At 34.5% G+C, this 13,800-nt stretch overlaps 1 protein-coding gene across 10 annotated transcripts in view; it reads left to right on the plus strand.

Annotated features, from left to right (window-relative positions):
- bru1 (bruno 1) overlaps positions 1 to 13,800 on the plus strand; it is a 247,314-nt gene that overhangs the window by 146,015 nt on the left and 87,499 nt on the right. The window contains exon 1 of one of the 10 annotated variants that reach the window (XM_066404800.1): positions 7,344 to 7,521. The exons of the other annotated variants lie outside the window; for them this stretch is intronic. Within the exon in view, the coding sequence (XP_066260897.1) occupies positions 7,439 to 7,521 (83 nt within the window). The 5' untranslated portion in view covers positions 7,344 to 7,438. Of the gene's footprint in view, positions 1 to 7,343; positions 7,522 to 13,800 lie in introns of those variants that run through there. 10 annotated transcript variants of the gene reach the window in all.

Below are 13,800 nucleotides of genomic sequence, written 5' to 3' on the forward strand. Positions count from 1 at the left end.
CGTTGTTTATAATACCCAACCTGAAGATTTGAAAGTTCATAGATATTTTTTTTATAATGTAACCATTTATGATATTATTGGAAATCGAATATCGACTTTCTCAAGAAAATAGAATGCAAACATTTTTAAAATCAATGCTCCGCAATTTTTTCTTCGGAATCTGGGAGAAAATTTAAAAGTAATAGATCTTCTCAAATTGACGTTTTCATTAGGAGAAATGATTTATATACAGAATATCCTAGAAACAGTTCTTTCTATAGCTAAAATGAAGTTAAGCTTAGGAACATGTTTGGGAGCGATACAATAATTTAATTCCGTAGAAAATATAAGATTTTCACTTTTAACAAGCTTTTTGTTGGATAGATTTATTACTGTCTTTGTGACTGGATTGCTAATATTATTATGTAGTGTTCGTTCGAGCCCTTAGGTCAGGATTAATGTTACTCTCGGTTAGTTTTAACAGCGATGAATTTTACTCTTAATTGCGTATGAACAATTATTGCCAATTAGAACAAAAGACAAAAAGGCAGATTGTAACATAACAATGTTGAATATAATACATTTGCTTCATAAACTGAATTTATTATCTGCGCCATTGATCTGATTTTAAGCTACTGTACTTTTCACGTCCAAATCGGAAATCGAAGCCCATTATCATTTGTCGCTTGGCCCAGAGTTGTTTAATACGTCACACTATTTTGAAGCCATACGCGCAAACGCAAATTTCAATTGTTGTCAACAATCAAGGCCATTCAGAACCACCTTCGAATATACCAAAATAAGCACAAATATTTAGAAATGATACTCAAAATCGTATTTATTACTTAAAAATGACGACTTAGGTATAGGAACCTGATGCATCATGATAAAGCAAATTTAATTGTCTTTCAACGTCTTTGTTAAGATACAGGGTATTTTATTTTTAAAAAAACGCGCTTTAGTTAAGCTTAGTGTCTAACAATAAACGACACATAGGTAAATTATTTTTTTTATGTAGGGAAATTTCGTGGACGAGTTTTCTTCCTGATGTATCAACAATCAAAATGGAAAAATAACGGACAATTGGTACCACCCTATTGATATTACTCAAAAATTTGATAAAAATAATATAAACCCTTTTTTATTATTAGCATAGCGGTAAGTCATGAACATCTGAATTTGATGCTTTTTGCCTTTTATCCCCCTAACATGTGCAATAGGAAAATGTGTAGAGAAAGAAATGAGAATTTCAGGGCCCATCTCTTTGCAAAAAAAAGGTAAATGGGCCATAAGTAAATAATTTTGCCCATTCACTTGTAAACAGTTTTGGCAAGTTTTTCCCCATTCCCTGGTGTGGATATGGGTCATCAACCCAACTTCCATGATTATATTTTTGATATTCTGATTCTGTTTCCTTCGGAATCGAAATCCCTCGAAATGGCAAATATTTCAAGTCATTTTTGGTTATGGAATTTCAAGCTGGATGACGTTGAAAATGCCAAAGGTTCCCCCACACGTATTCCCGCGATAAGGGAGAAATCTGAAAGACACATCCGACCCTGAGAGGTATTTCCATATCGAATCTATTATCTTGCACCCCGACCAGAAAATTCTGTTATTAAAATTTAATGTATTCCCTTTCCTGTTTTTATATTTACGTCGATGAATTTTTGGAATTCCTGTTTCGTTGTTATGAGCGGCATATGAAATTTTACTGGAAATATGGCAAATTATTGTTCTCAACAGCAAATTCAAAAAAATTGAAATAAATTCGTCAGGAATTCAGGCAATAAATGCCTAGAATGGACGATTATTTTTAATTAAGGGTTTTTAATTAATTTCCTGTTATACCGGATAACCAAAAAATCCAACTTGCTATGACTACGAAAGTGTTAATCCAGTACATCGTCTTCTTCTATTCTGGCAATGGATTCTTTTATAGAGCATATCGGCTTCTCTATTTTTGATGATACAATGTGAGGGAATAAGAAACAGTGTCTTGGAAAGAATAAGCCTCTAAAATTGCTTTGCACGTAATTCTTATTTCTAAAATCTACCTTCAGTGTTAAAAATGCAAAGTTTGCAGGAGATATAATTCAGTTCAGATTTAAACTCCTTAACTTCTTTTGAATGGTGTCGCTCACCGCAAACAACTCGTAAGTGTGATAGCTAACGAAGTAAAGTATATGCTATGTGACGTTTTATTCCATTCATCTTATCCATTCTTCTACCTTTCTATTATAGAATATTATCGTAGAGTTCTATAATGAAGCGAACTCCAGAGACTATCCCTCTAGCTGTGTTTGTATGCATTACCCCCAGCCTTCGACCAACCCATAAGTCTAGGAATGCTCAGTGTAAAAGTAGAAACTGGCAAATTTCTTAATTATAATAATTAATTAAATTATCAGCATTAATTTTGTAGAGATTACCCACCGCTCTGCAAAATTGTGTGACTGCACCGCCTTCCTTAACATTTGCATTAGCATCTAAAAAGTAATAACCATTATGGACTTACCACTTTCTCGGTAATTTTAGTTACTAACAAGGAATTACCTTATAGGTTATTACATAAGAGTCCTTAACATATAAGATATTTCGAACACGTAGATATGTCGTTTCCCCGATCGTCATAACCCTTAAAGCTAATGATCTCTGCAATCGGATCTCGTGTGCCTGGTCTGGTCCAGAAGGGTCCCCATCCAGGGTAAAATATAAAAATTTCATGGGAAAATAAAATTTAATGAATGGCTTCGTTGTACTCGTAGGAATACAAAGAATCCTGCAAGGACCGTTTGAAAGGGATTCGAAAATATAACGAGGCAAATTAAGGACTTCAGAAAGAGGATGCGGCATTGTCGTCAGGGACGTTTTTAAATGAACGATTACGTAACTGACGGCGGTAGTCTTAGGGGATGCGCCGCAAATATCGGAAAAATGTTAATCCACAACAAATATAAAGTTAATGTTTTAATAAAAGTGCGCTGAAAGCTTCGCAGAGATATTTCAGAACAATTTTTGATAAAAGAAGCAGTTAAAGGAGAAAGAATAACGCTATTTCCTCCTGCAGAAATCGTTTTGACCAGTTAGCAAGTCCGTGCATTCCGATAAGAGTTTGGCGCTGGAATATTCCAGACACGTACTCTTTTAGCACGCCTTCCCAGTAGAATCCAGAGCAATATTTAAAGATCGTTTAATTGATAATTTATTAGAAAACAACACGTAGCTGCGGCTCACCTGCAGTAGATTTTCAATACAAATTTGAGAATCGACCTAATTTCCATTTTCAGCCAGGTATTTTCCAAGAGCATGAAAATTATAGAAGCAACGCAGAATACGTCCAGCCCGGGCATAATACTGAGGCTCCAGGAATTCGAAGCAATATGATGGTTTAGTTGGTAATTTATTAAGAATCAACATATAGCTGCAGCTCAGCTACGGTAGATTTTTAATGCAAACTTGAGGAACGACCAAATTTCCATTTTTAGCCAGGTATTTTTCCAAAAGCATGAAAATTATAAAAGCAACAAAGCATGATTCTATTCCAGGGATGATACGGAGGCTCCATTGCCTTCTCATTGAATAAGCTTTCCATGAATAAATACTTTTCGAGCTAATGTGCATTTTACTTTCGTTTATCCTTTTATCTCCGGCACTTGCTCGAAAGCGTCGAAAAAGAAAACTGCTTTTATTTGCATAAGATCGGGCTTTTCACTTTGAAAAAGGCTACACCTTTGTGTGCATATTCAATAGGAAAATATTACACGTGAAACGTGTTTCATCCTTCCAGTTTCCTTCACGTATTATGTTTATTTCTTGCGGTTGGAATCGATAAATCTTGAGTAAATACGCGCCAGCTGAGCTTCGTTTCATGGATATACTTGTACAGGATCAAAAATTTTTATTGTTAAGAAAGCTCTTCCAACATGGAAATAATGTGCTCTATTCCCCTCTCAATGAAAGGAAAAAAATAGCTCTTCTTTGAATAAAATATGTGAATTTTTATCGTTATATTATTATTTTAGCTTTAGCAGCAATAAACGTAAACAAAAAAGAGTTAAACTGCTGCCCTTAGAAGCACACTACGCCAATGACATTTATGTAGTTACGTAGAGAATAATTTTCGTCCAAAATTTTAAAATTTGTGGTCGTAATGCGCGCATAAGGACGACCCACAATGAGCCAGTTTTAATTAAAAAATGAACTAATAATAAAAACTTGTCAGAAACGAAAAATATGGGTAAATTGCATGTTTAAAGAAAGGGGAAACCAGAAAGAGTTGACACATACTACATGAAATATACTATATGGAATACACTATATTAAATATACTATATGGAATATACTATATGGAATATACTATATGAAGTATACTAGATAAAATTCAGCCGCACAATGGAAGGCAAACTAATTCCAAAATATGGGCAGATTCAGGAAACCAAAGCGCTTTATTGCATCGCCTGCATTTCGCTGTAGCACTGATTTATGCTGGATTTATACAGCGCATAATGCATAACATAATGCTTAGCATAAAAAGTTGGCTTTATGGTTACACTTATTGCGGTTTATATAGATCATATAAGAATTATACAGGTGCAATTTATTTGCTCTGCTATTTTAAAATTTTTCTTGCTACAGTATATTGAAATTGTGTAAAAATCCGTTCTGAAAAATATGTTTTACCGCGATGCGAGTTATTTTCTGCCACATAATATTCTCGAATTTTGTAATTTTCATATTTAATTTGGAGCTTGGGAAATGAAATATATGGGGTGTTGAAATGTGGAGGACCTATTGGTCGCGTTAACTTTTTGGGATGGTCGCACTGGATAATTAAACTCACTTGGTTGGAAAACAGAAAAGAATATGTATTGAATTCCAAAGGCTATGTTGTAACTGAAGGGTAAAAAAAAGGGGTATATCTAAATGATTAAGTATATGTAAAAAGGTATCAAAGCGAATAGTCTCTCGCTCTCTTTTAGAAAACGCCGCGTATAAAATTGAGTGTCAGCAGTTTTGAGTTCTCGCGTACGAGGACGCTTCGAAAACTACACATGGGAAAACAAAGAAGTTTTTTAAAACTCCTAAATTCCTTTGAAACCACAATTCCCTAAGTCTGTTCTGGTCCAATGACTTTTATGTAGTTTTGAAGAGCACAATTTTATTTTAATCTTGAAATTTTTATGTTAATTCAGGAATAAAGAGAGGGATGAAGGACATTTTTCAGGGACGTAAAATTTGTGGGAGATTCTCAACAATTTTTGGAATAATTTAACTGTCTTGAGAAGTACGCTACGCATTCGAGAATAAATAATCTGGAATTAACAGATTCAAGACAAAAATCTGGAAAAGAAAATCTATGGAAGACATTTTTGGAATTTATGTTTGCTCGGGAATAAACAGAAAAATGAAAGACCGATTTTCTAGAGACATAAAATTTGTGGAAGGTCCCAAAACAATTTTTGGAATAATTTAACTGCCTTGAGAACTACGCTACGCATTTGAGAATAAATAATCTGGAATTAACAAGCGTTCAAAACAGAAATCTGGGGAAGATACAGAACAGATTTTTTAGGGATTTAAAATTTTCGGTAGAAATCTGAAAAGGAAAATCTATAGAAGAAATCTGTGGAGTTTTGGAATCATATTAAGTCAACAATTTAAATAGAACGGTATCCCTAAGATCTAAGATTCCTGAAGCCTTAATTTGCTCTGTGACGCAGGTACTTACAGGAAATTTGAAAGTACTTTATACACATTATTATATTTCTAATTAATGTCGAAATAATTTCTTTTATACCCGCAGTAGATGCCTTAGTTTATCTTTATCTATGTTACAGAAGATACCGTAAGATAAATAAAAATAGTCTAAAAAATATTCTTAAGAAACAAATTAATCATAGATATGAGGACCACTCTGAGGAAATTTAACTAACAAGTGAATTAATGATGGGGATAGATCATCGAGACATTTCAACCCATGAGTGTAGCAAGCGTGTTTGTTCAAATTACAGGATCAAGATCATTTTCCCATTTTTGCACTGTTGTCCGCGAAATTATCAAAAATTAGACCCTTATTAAATAATAGTCGCTGATTACATTAAAAGAAATTATTTTGCTGTAGTGTCTGGCCGAGATCAAACAGCAAGGGCTGCCTACTTATCAAATTTGCAACATAAAGCACTAATGAAAAATCATAAAATCATTTAGGTCATTCATGAATGATATTGTATACATTAAAGGAACGTGTTTAGAATAAATTACTCTGAATAGGTTTAGGCTGTACTGCATGCTGAGAGCGTGAAAAAAGACTGAAGAAGCCTTTTTAAACCCTTTTTAACACCTTTTTAATTAAAAAAATTTCAACACGCAAAGACCAGTTTACGCATTAATGAGAGTGTCAAATAAAATTGTTTTTCTTTCGTTGTGTTATCCCTCTTTGTAAATATACAGCTGATCCAAAAAACCTCATAAATACATTTGCAAACTACTATACCAAGTTGAAGGAGACTGCGGAAACTTTTCCATGTCAACAGTAAATATTACGTCGTTTTTATCCGGCCCATAATAAATGATTGTTGATTTATTCAATAGCGGCGCCACTTAAAGAGCTTAAACATCAAAGGGGGGATAATTTTTCACATATTGTGTTGCGCCATTAATCACCGATTTATTATTTAGAGCTTTAAAAAGCGTTTTTCAAACGCAAAGGCATTACGTGAAGCCTCGACGAGCTGTAGGGCCGTTAAATTAGGGTCCCGCGACGTGATAGGGGATTAAAAACATTTTTTAATTAATGGCCTTCAGGGGTGAGCAAATGAAACTCCTTTCTGTTGAAAAATTACCCGAATTACTGGAGCTAATTTTCTTGGAATAACTTAACTTCGGTCTCCGAAGCAAATTAGGAGAAGCGAGAAAATATCTCGAAAATATATGACATTTTAATTATTTTAACTCGATCATCACCTTATTGTCAAGAATCTGAGTCTATTTGGGGATGAATCTGATTTTTAATCCATCCAACAATCGATTTAATATTACTTATCAGGAGCGTATAACGTGCGTGCCAAAAATTCATTTCGTTATAAATAGTTAGTCATTCCTGGATAAAATTATCAAACCATCGCTCTGCGTTGTTTGGGTTTAAATGTATGCATTTGGAACCTCTAATTTGTATAATTCTTATTAGAAAGTATTTTCATTCAACAAAACGACCAGATGTTAAATTTTCCGACCGTTTATCTTCTGGGTTTTTTGAACAAAAAATTCTATTGGTTCAGGCATTTGTACTAAAAAACCTACTGCGAACCTAAAATTCATGGCCTTGGCCAACATTTCAATGGTCTCTCAGGCAACTTCTCAAAAATTTTAAGTTTAGTGCTGAATCTCGGTACCGACTTGCCTGCGTCTTTGTGCTCGTTCACGTGGTTCTGTTTTATCGCCGTCCATAAGAAAAATAATGATGACCGAAGATTTTCCTCTCATTAATTGTCATCGTGGTGACTCGATTATGGACATGTGGACAAAAAAAATTTTGGTGAAGTAAGTTATTTTTACTACATTTTTACCCGGAAACGATGAACTGACGGCTAACAGCGACGGAATATTAGGAACATTTATTTATTTTATTTATTTGTCTACATTGGTATTTTTTTGAAATATTGCAATTTTGCAAATGTTTTTCCGTTATTTTTCTAAAAATCGAATTAATTTCATTTTCGATATTCGTATGCGTTTGACCAATGTCTAGTTTTAATTTCCCTCAAAAACGATATTTATGTGAAAACCAGATATGATACAGAATATCGCCCCAACTCGGCCCGAAGTGTCAAATTCCTGACCTGAGAGTTGTTTTGTTATAATTCCATATCGCCGGAAACATGGCGTTTTACTGACCTTGTATAATAAAAAAATAATATAAATAATAATACAGGGTAAGTCAGAAAGAATGGGTCAACACTAAACTGAAGATACTAAGCACCAAAATATTGTGATTGAGCTCAACATATTATATACCAATGTCACTGACTGGTTTAAGAGATACAGTGTGTTCAACGTTTAAATTTTATTCTGAAATTTCTCCATAATTAAGAAAGATTTTATAGTATAAATTGATAGTTTTATGGTTTTTATTGTGAAAATTACGAATTTTAAAGTTATTTTAACGTTGCTCATAGTTGGCGCTAGTTTCACCGTTTTATTTAAATAATTTGAGACATATTTTTTTATCTGTTGAACTATTCTTAAAACAAGTCGAGAATTTAAGAAAACAATAAATTCTACAGAGAAAATGTATTATTATTTAAATTGCCTAAATCTAAATGTGACATTTTTTCCTAAAGTACTGTTTCTCTTGCTCTATAAAGCAGAAAAAACAGTTAGCTCAGGTTAGTTCAGGTTAGTTACGGTCAGTTCAGGTTCGTTTAAGTCCCCACAGTAATAATGCTAATCTGGCGGTCCCACGGGGGCAATCCCGGATATAGGGAGGAAAGGGGTGTTGGCGGGCAGTGGGCAATGCCCATCGGTAGGGCCCACGTTCCCAGATCCATCAAGATCTTACCGCTTATGGTTTGGGAAGCGTAAAAGAGCGTTTCTCCAACCTCTATAAAAAAGTCATTCAGATTAGTTTAGTAAACTACAAATTTAACGTTGGCGTCTCGTTTTTAGTTGGATCACACTGTACGTATACCCAATAAAGTTAAGTCCCTGTGGTGGATAACTCTAATCGAAATCGACATTTATCGTTTAGTAACGACAATGTTTTTGTTTTTTAACTACCCGCCAACTGATTTATCAGACCGACTATAGCAGTTAAAATGGTGATTCGATCTATGAGGCGAATCGTGCCCTGTTTGCCACGAGGTCGAATAAATCGAAGTGCTCTTTTATCACGCAAAACACGTCCAGAGTCCGATATTTTTCCTCTTTTTACCCCTTTTACCCTCCAAACGTGTCGCACACGTGGGAGCCAATTTCATGTTTTCCAAAGGTTAATGAGAAAAATTCGAATCGCTGCACTTATTGATATTGTGCCGGCGTTTGTCTATAGTACAGAATTTTTATAGCTTTTGAATGACATTTGTAAAGTTCCTGTAAGATCTTTGTTAACAGGTTTAGTTTCAATTTGAAGTCTTTTTTTGAGCGTTTCATCCGCATTTATCTTCGCTTTGATCAAATCTAAACCATACAATCTGACAATTTTATTCCCGCTAACAAGACCTCTCTAATAGTTTCCAATAATCCAAATAATATCGCAGTGCAGGTAATATGGTTCCATAATTGGAAAATCTTGCACATATTGCTTGTGCAATTGCGATTTTGATGAAACTGTTTATGAAGATAGTAAGGTTTACGGCACAGGTTATGGACATGTTAATATTAATGGTCTATTATCTGAGTCCTCACTTTATGAGCCACGTCATTTAAAAGCTGTAAAATTGCTTTATTTGAGCGTTTGTTTCTACATGATATACGGTAATGTCGACAATCAAATAAACGTTTTTGAACATTACATTGGATATCAGTGTTACCTGTGACTATGAGTGTGAATGTGAGTGCGTTGTGACTGTAACTGTGAGTGAGTATCATTATGACTGTGCTACGATTGTAATTGTAACTGTGAGAGAGTGTGCAAATGTTACTGAGAGTGTGAATGTGAGCCAAAAAAACTGAAAACCTCTAAAAATTCACACTTACGATTTTTACGCGTTTTCAGTTGAAAAAAGGGATCCATATCACTTTAGCTCAACAAAAATTAATCTTTTTTTTTTTTTTAATTACTTCTGTTATATTGTAATGCGTGATTTTTTGCAAAAAATTGCGGATTTTCTTCTTTTTTTTCATTATTTTTCATTATTTTTTATATAAGTATCTGCAGTATCTGCAAGTTTTCGGGACCGTGGAGTGAATTGGGGTGCTGGGTAGGGTAAAATAAATGCAAAACATAGTTGGATAATGAATAAGTCATGTAATGAAACTAACCTAACCATAACCAAACCCACCAAACTATAAACTAACCCAACCAAGCTAATTTTTTCCAAATAAAAATAAACGATCATAATTGCAGTATAAGTAATTATTGAACATTGAATGATGATTAAAAATATTTTTTTGAATTTTTTATTGTTTTCATTTGTGCAAAAATGGTTTGGTTGGGTTAAATTAGGATTTGGTGAATTTGGTTACGGTTAGGTTAGGTTAGATTACCTTCATTATACGATTTATTCATTATCCAACTATGTTTTTAATTTATTTTTTCCCACCCAGCATTCCAATTCTCTCTACGGTCCTGAAAACTTGCAGATACAGCAGATACATATATGAAAAATAATTAAAAAAAAGAAAAAAATCCGCAATTTTTTTGCAAGGAATCACGCATTACGATATCAAAGAAGTGATTTTTTCAAAAAGAAGTGATTAATTTTTGTTGGACTAAAGTGATATAAATTTGAAAAAAGTTCAAAATGTCAAAGAAAAAAAAATGTCTTATTTTATTATGTTTCTGCCACGGGCCCTTACAAATAAGGGTTAAGACTAATGGCGGATGTACAGTTAAAGCGCAAAAATGCCTGTAAATCTCGTTCGCCGAGTAATATTTCATTCTTGTCTGCTTTTAAAGGGCTTTAATAGGGTTTCGTCCCTCGTGGATAGTTACAGACCGCAACAAAATAAAATTACGTAATATTTAGCCACTGGCTAGTCTGAAAACGTTGCTGAGTTGTCGCGTAAATGTAAAAAAACTGTGCTGAAACATGAAATATCACAACATGCCTTTTATTTTCATTATTTTGCAGTACGTTTACTGACACAAAACAGGTTAATTTGCCACAAGATTTCCTCAGTTTAAGTTATCAGCCCTTCAACAACTTGCTGCCTTCAATTCATCTCTTCCACATCTGTGGACAAACGCGATCTCTCATACACAATCCCTTTTAAATTTCACACAGCTTTAATCCATTTAAAAAAATTTCATAGCTAAAAAGGCCTCTTTTAGACGAAACATCTGCCAAATAAGGATTAATGGCAACAAGTAGGTCAGAATTTTTCGTTCCTTTCCACCTGGGAAATTTACCATTCCATGGCTCGGTGGCCTACATCAATGGAATTTGCGCATAGTTAGGCCCTAATTACGCGGATCTCTCCAGGGGTGAACCCCCGCTAGTAATAAAGCGAAATTGTTATTTTTAAGCCTCGTTAACGACTCTAACAAACAAGGAACATCACTGCCGTTCCAAAGAAGATCAAATCTGCTTGCACGTGTAAGCTAGAGGTATTTCATCCAAGAATTCGCGCCTGTAAGAAACTTCAATCACAGCTTGTTAGGTTTCAATTCAAGGGATGTTCCCGTCCCTGACTGAATGTGTAGGGTCAATATGGAGTTTCGAATAGAGGGACTGTACTTGAAATACCGAATACTCATCCAATGATATATCGGTGTACAGTATCTCATCGGCAAAAGCAAATATTGCTTGTGGTTTGTGAATGTTTGATGTCTCCCCAATTGATATTCCAGATTGTTTGCACGAAGATTTGATAGCCCAACCGTACTCGCCGCCTATGCAAAGTAAATTTGGCGCTTATTCCCGGAGTTAAGCCGGACAGCAACAAATAATAATCCAAATTTAACCGGAAACTGGATTTTTATTAGCTACCGCATGCCAGTTTCCTACTAAATCCAGACGAAGCATTAGTGGCAGCGTGTTCTGCAATTCAAATTGACTTTGGCACGTTCCTCCGCCAGTTTTGTGGGCAAATATGCCAGCGATCGCTTAGGAACTAATTAAGCTTATGTTCGAAGCTGTAGCTGTATAGTTAGAATAGTTCCGTCTCTAATGATATGGGTCTTACGCTACTTGTTTGTGTGCATGCTGAAGCTGTAAAAGCTGGTTTATCCACTAGAAGTTAAGAGGTAGCTGATAGTAATCGCATACATTCACTTGCAAATTAAAATGTATTCTTCACTTGTTGGATTTTGATTCAATTCAGAGAATTCAGTTTGATTCAATTTGAGAACATGTGCTAAGACAGCTAAAAGTTAAAAATTTAACACTTAACTGAGTTTTTGCATGAATTCGAGTAAGAAAATTCAGCTTTTCAAAAATTCATTTAGATTAGTTCGAGTGAGACACTTCAGCCAAAGAATAACATCAAAAATAACGATAATTTTGTACTAATAAATGTCAAAAATATTTAAATTAAGAATGCAATTAACAATTCTTACAAATATGAAAGCCGCCTGCGCGCTGGCTTACAGCGGATGAACCAAAAGTGCTTAATATTGTTTATATGTATATAATACATATATATATTTTTTAAATAAGTAGGTTAATTTTAAAAGGAGGGAGGGAAGAGGGAGGAATTTATTTCAAAGCTCCGTGAGAATCAGAAGAAGTAAACAAAATTGTCTTAATTTCCTTGTTTAAAATTAGTTCCAGCAGACAAAGGAATTTCGTGGCTCTGCAATCACAGTAAAGTACTTTTTTTAAATAAAAGTTAAATAAATTATAGCAAATAATCTTTAACCTAATACTTCTGTAAATTTTGCTTGAATGTTAAAATAGCAAATAAACCTCAGCTTAAACATATTCTCAACGTTTGATTCGAGCTATTTATATTTTGTATTATTTATTTTATTTTTTGGAAATAACGTCTCACACGTCAATAGGGTTGATGTTATACACTATTCTCAGTTACGATTAATTGAACATAACATTTACCCTTTATTAAGAACTCGAAAAAGTTGTCACAAAAGTCAAAATTTCGGATACAGTCACCTCAAACCATTGACAGTGTCGTATGGTTCTAATCTAAATTAATAGTCAGCTATGTTCCAATATTATTTCTTTCTTAAAAAGAGTAGAAAAATTTAACTAAACAGTAAATTAAAATGTGTGAGAGGTGAATATTTAAAATGTGTGAAATTCTCTGAAGTTCCTTTTCTCAATCGCTGAAGAATGACAGTTTTTTCATCAGTCAGGTTGATTTGAGGTAACTACTTTTAAATCTCTACGGAAATCCACTCTGTTCAATTCGATGTCTCACATATTATGACCTTAATCCTGCTATTCGGAGGTTTTTCTTTCATTTTTATGAATGCGCCGGAAAATAAACCATCGTCGAACTTTCATCAAAACAAATGTGCTCGACGATATTCAAGATTTCACAGAGGAAGTCCTGAAATATGCCTCAGCTTTACGCCCTGCCACAAAAATCTACACACATTCTTATCATCCCATTTCCTCTTTGCACTCCACAAGTCAGCCCAGATGAGTTATGCCATTCGGGGCTGTGAAATATGGCCCCAGTTTTAATAAAACCCTTTTACAATACGTTCTTTCTCGGATTGCTCATGTTTTTTCCTGCATTCGCATAGAGGATTTATTGTGACGTCTTTGCAAATTCTTGGTGAGAACCTTCCCAATATTAATTCCCCTTTTTTTCTGTTAAAAATATGCGATTTCTGAAAAATGCGAGGGCAAACAGGACTTCAAATCTAATATTAATGCAAACCAATTTTGAAGACGGCAGTTTTCCGAATATCAAGACGCTTTAACGTGCGAAGGGGGAACAAGCCCGTGTATCCATTTCGGCCCCTTTATGACCCGTTAATAATCCAAAAGGTGGCAACAGCGCTATTGATTCCCACGAAGATTCCAGGGGTAACAATGGCGGTGGAGTTTCTCTAACTGTTCTCAGGGGGACACACAAACACTTTGTGTAAGACTGGGGGCGGGGTATGGGGTCGTTTCATGCAAATTCCTTGTGGGAACAAACGCAACTTTTGCCTCTATCGCCCTCCATTTTATTTCCTTCAATTTCTGG

The sequence above is a fragment of the Euwallacea similis genome, chromosome 36 (assembly GCF_039881205.1).
Source record: "Euwallacea similis isolate ESF13 chromosome 36, ESF131.1, whole genome shotgun sequence".
In the NCBI taxonomy this organism is placed as follows: domain Eukaryota; kingdom Metazoa; phylum Arthropoda; class Insecta; order Coleoptera; family Curculionidae; genus Euwallacea; species Euwallacea similis.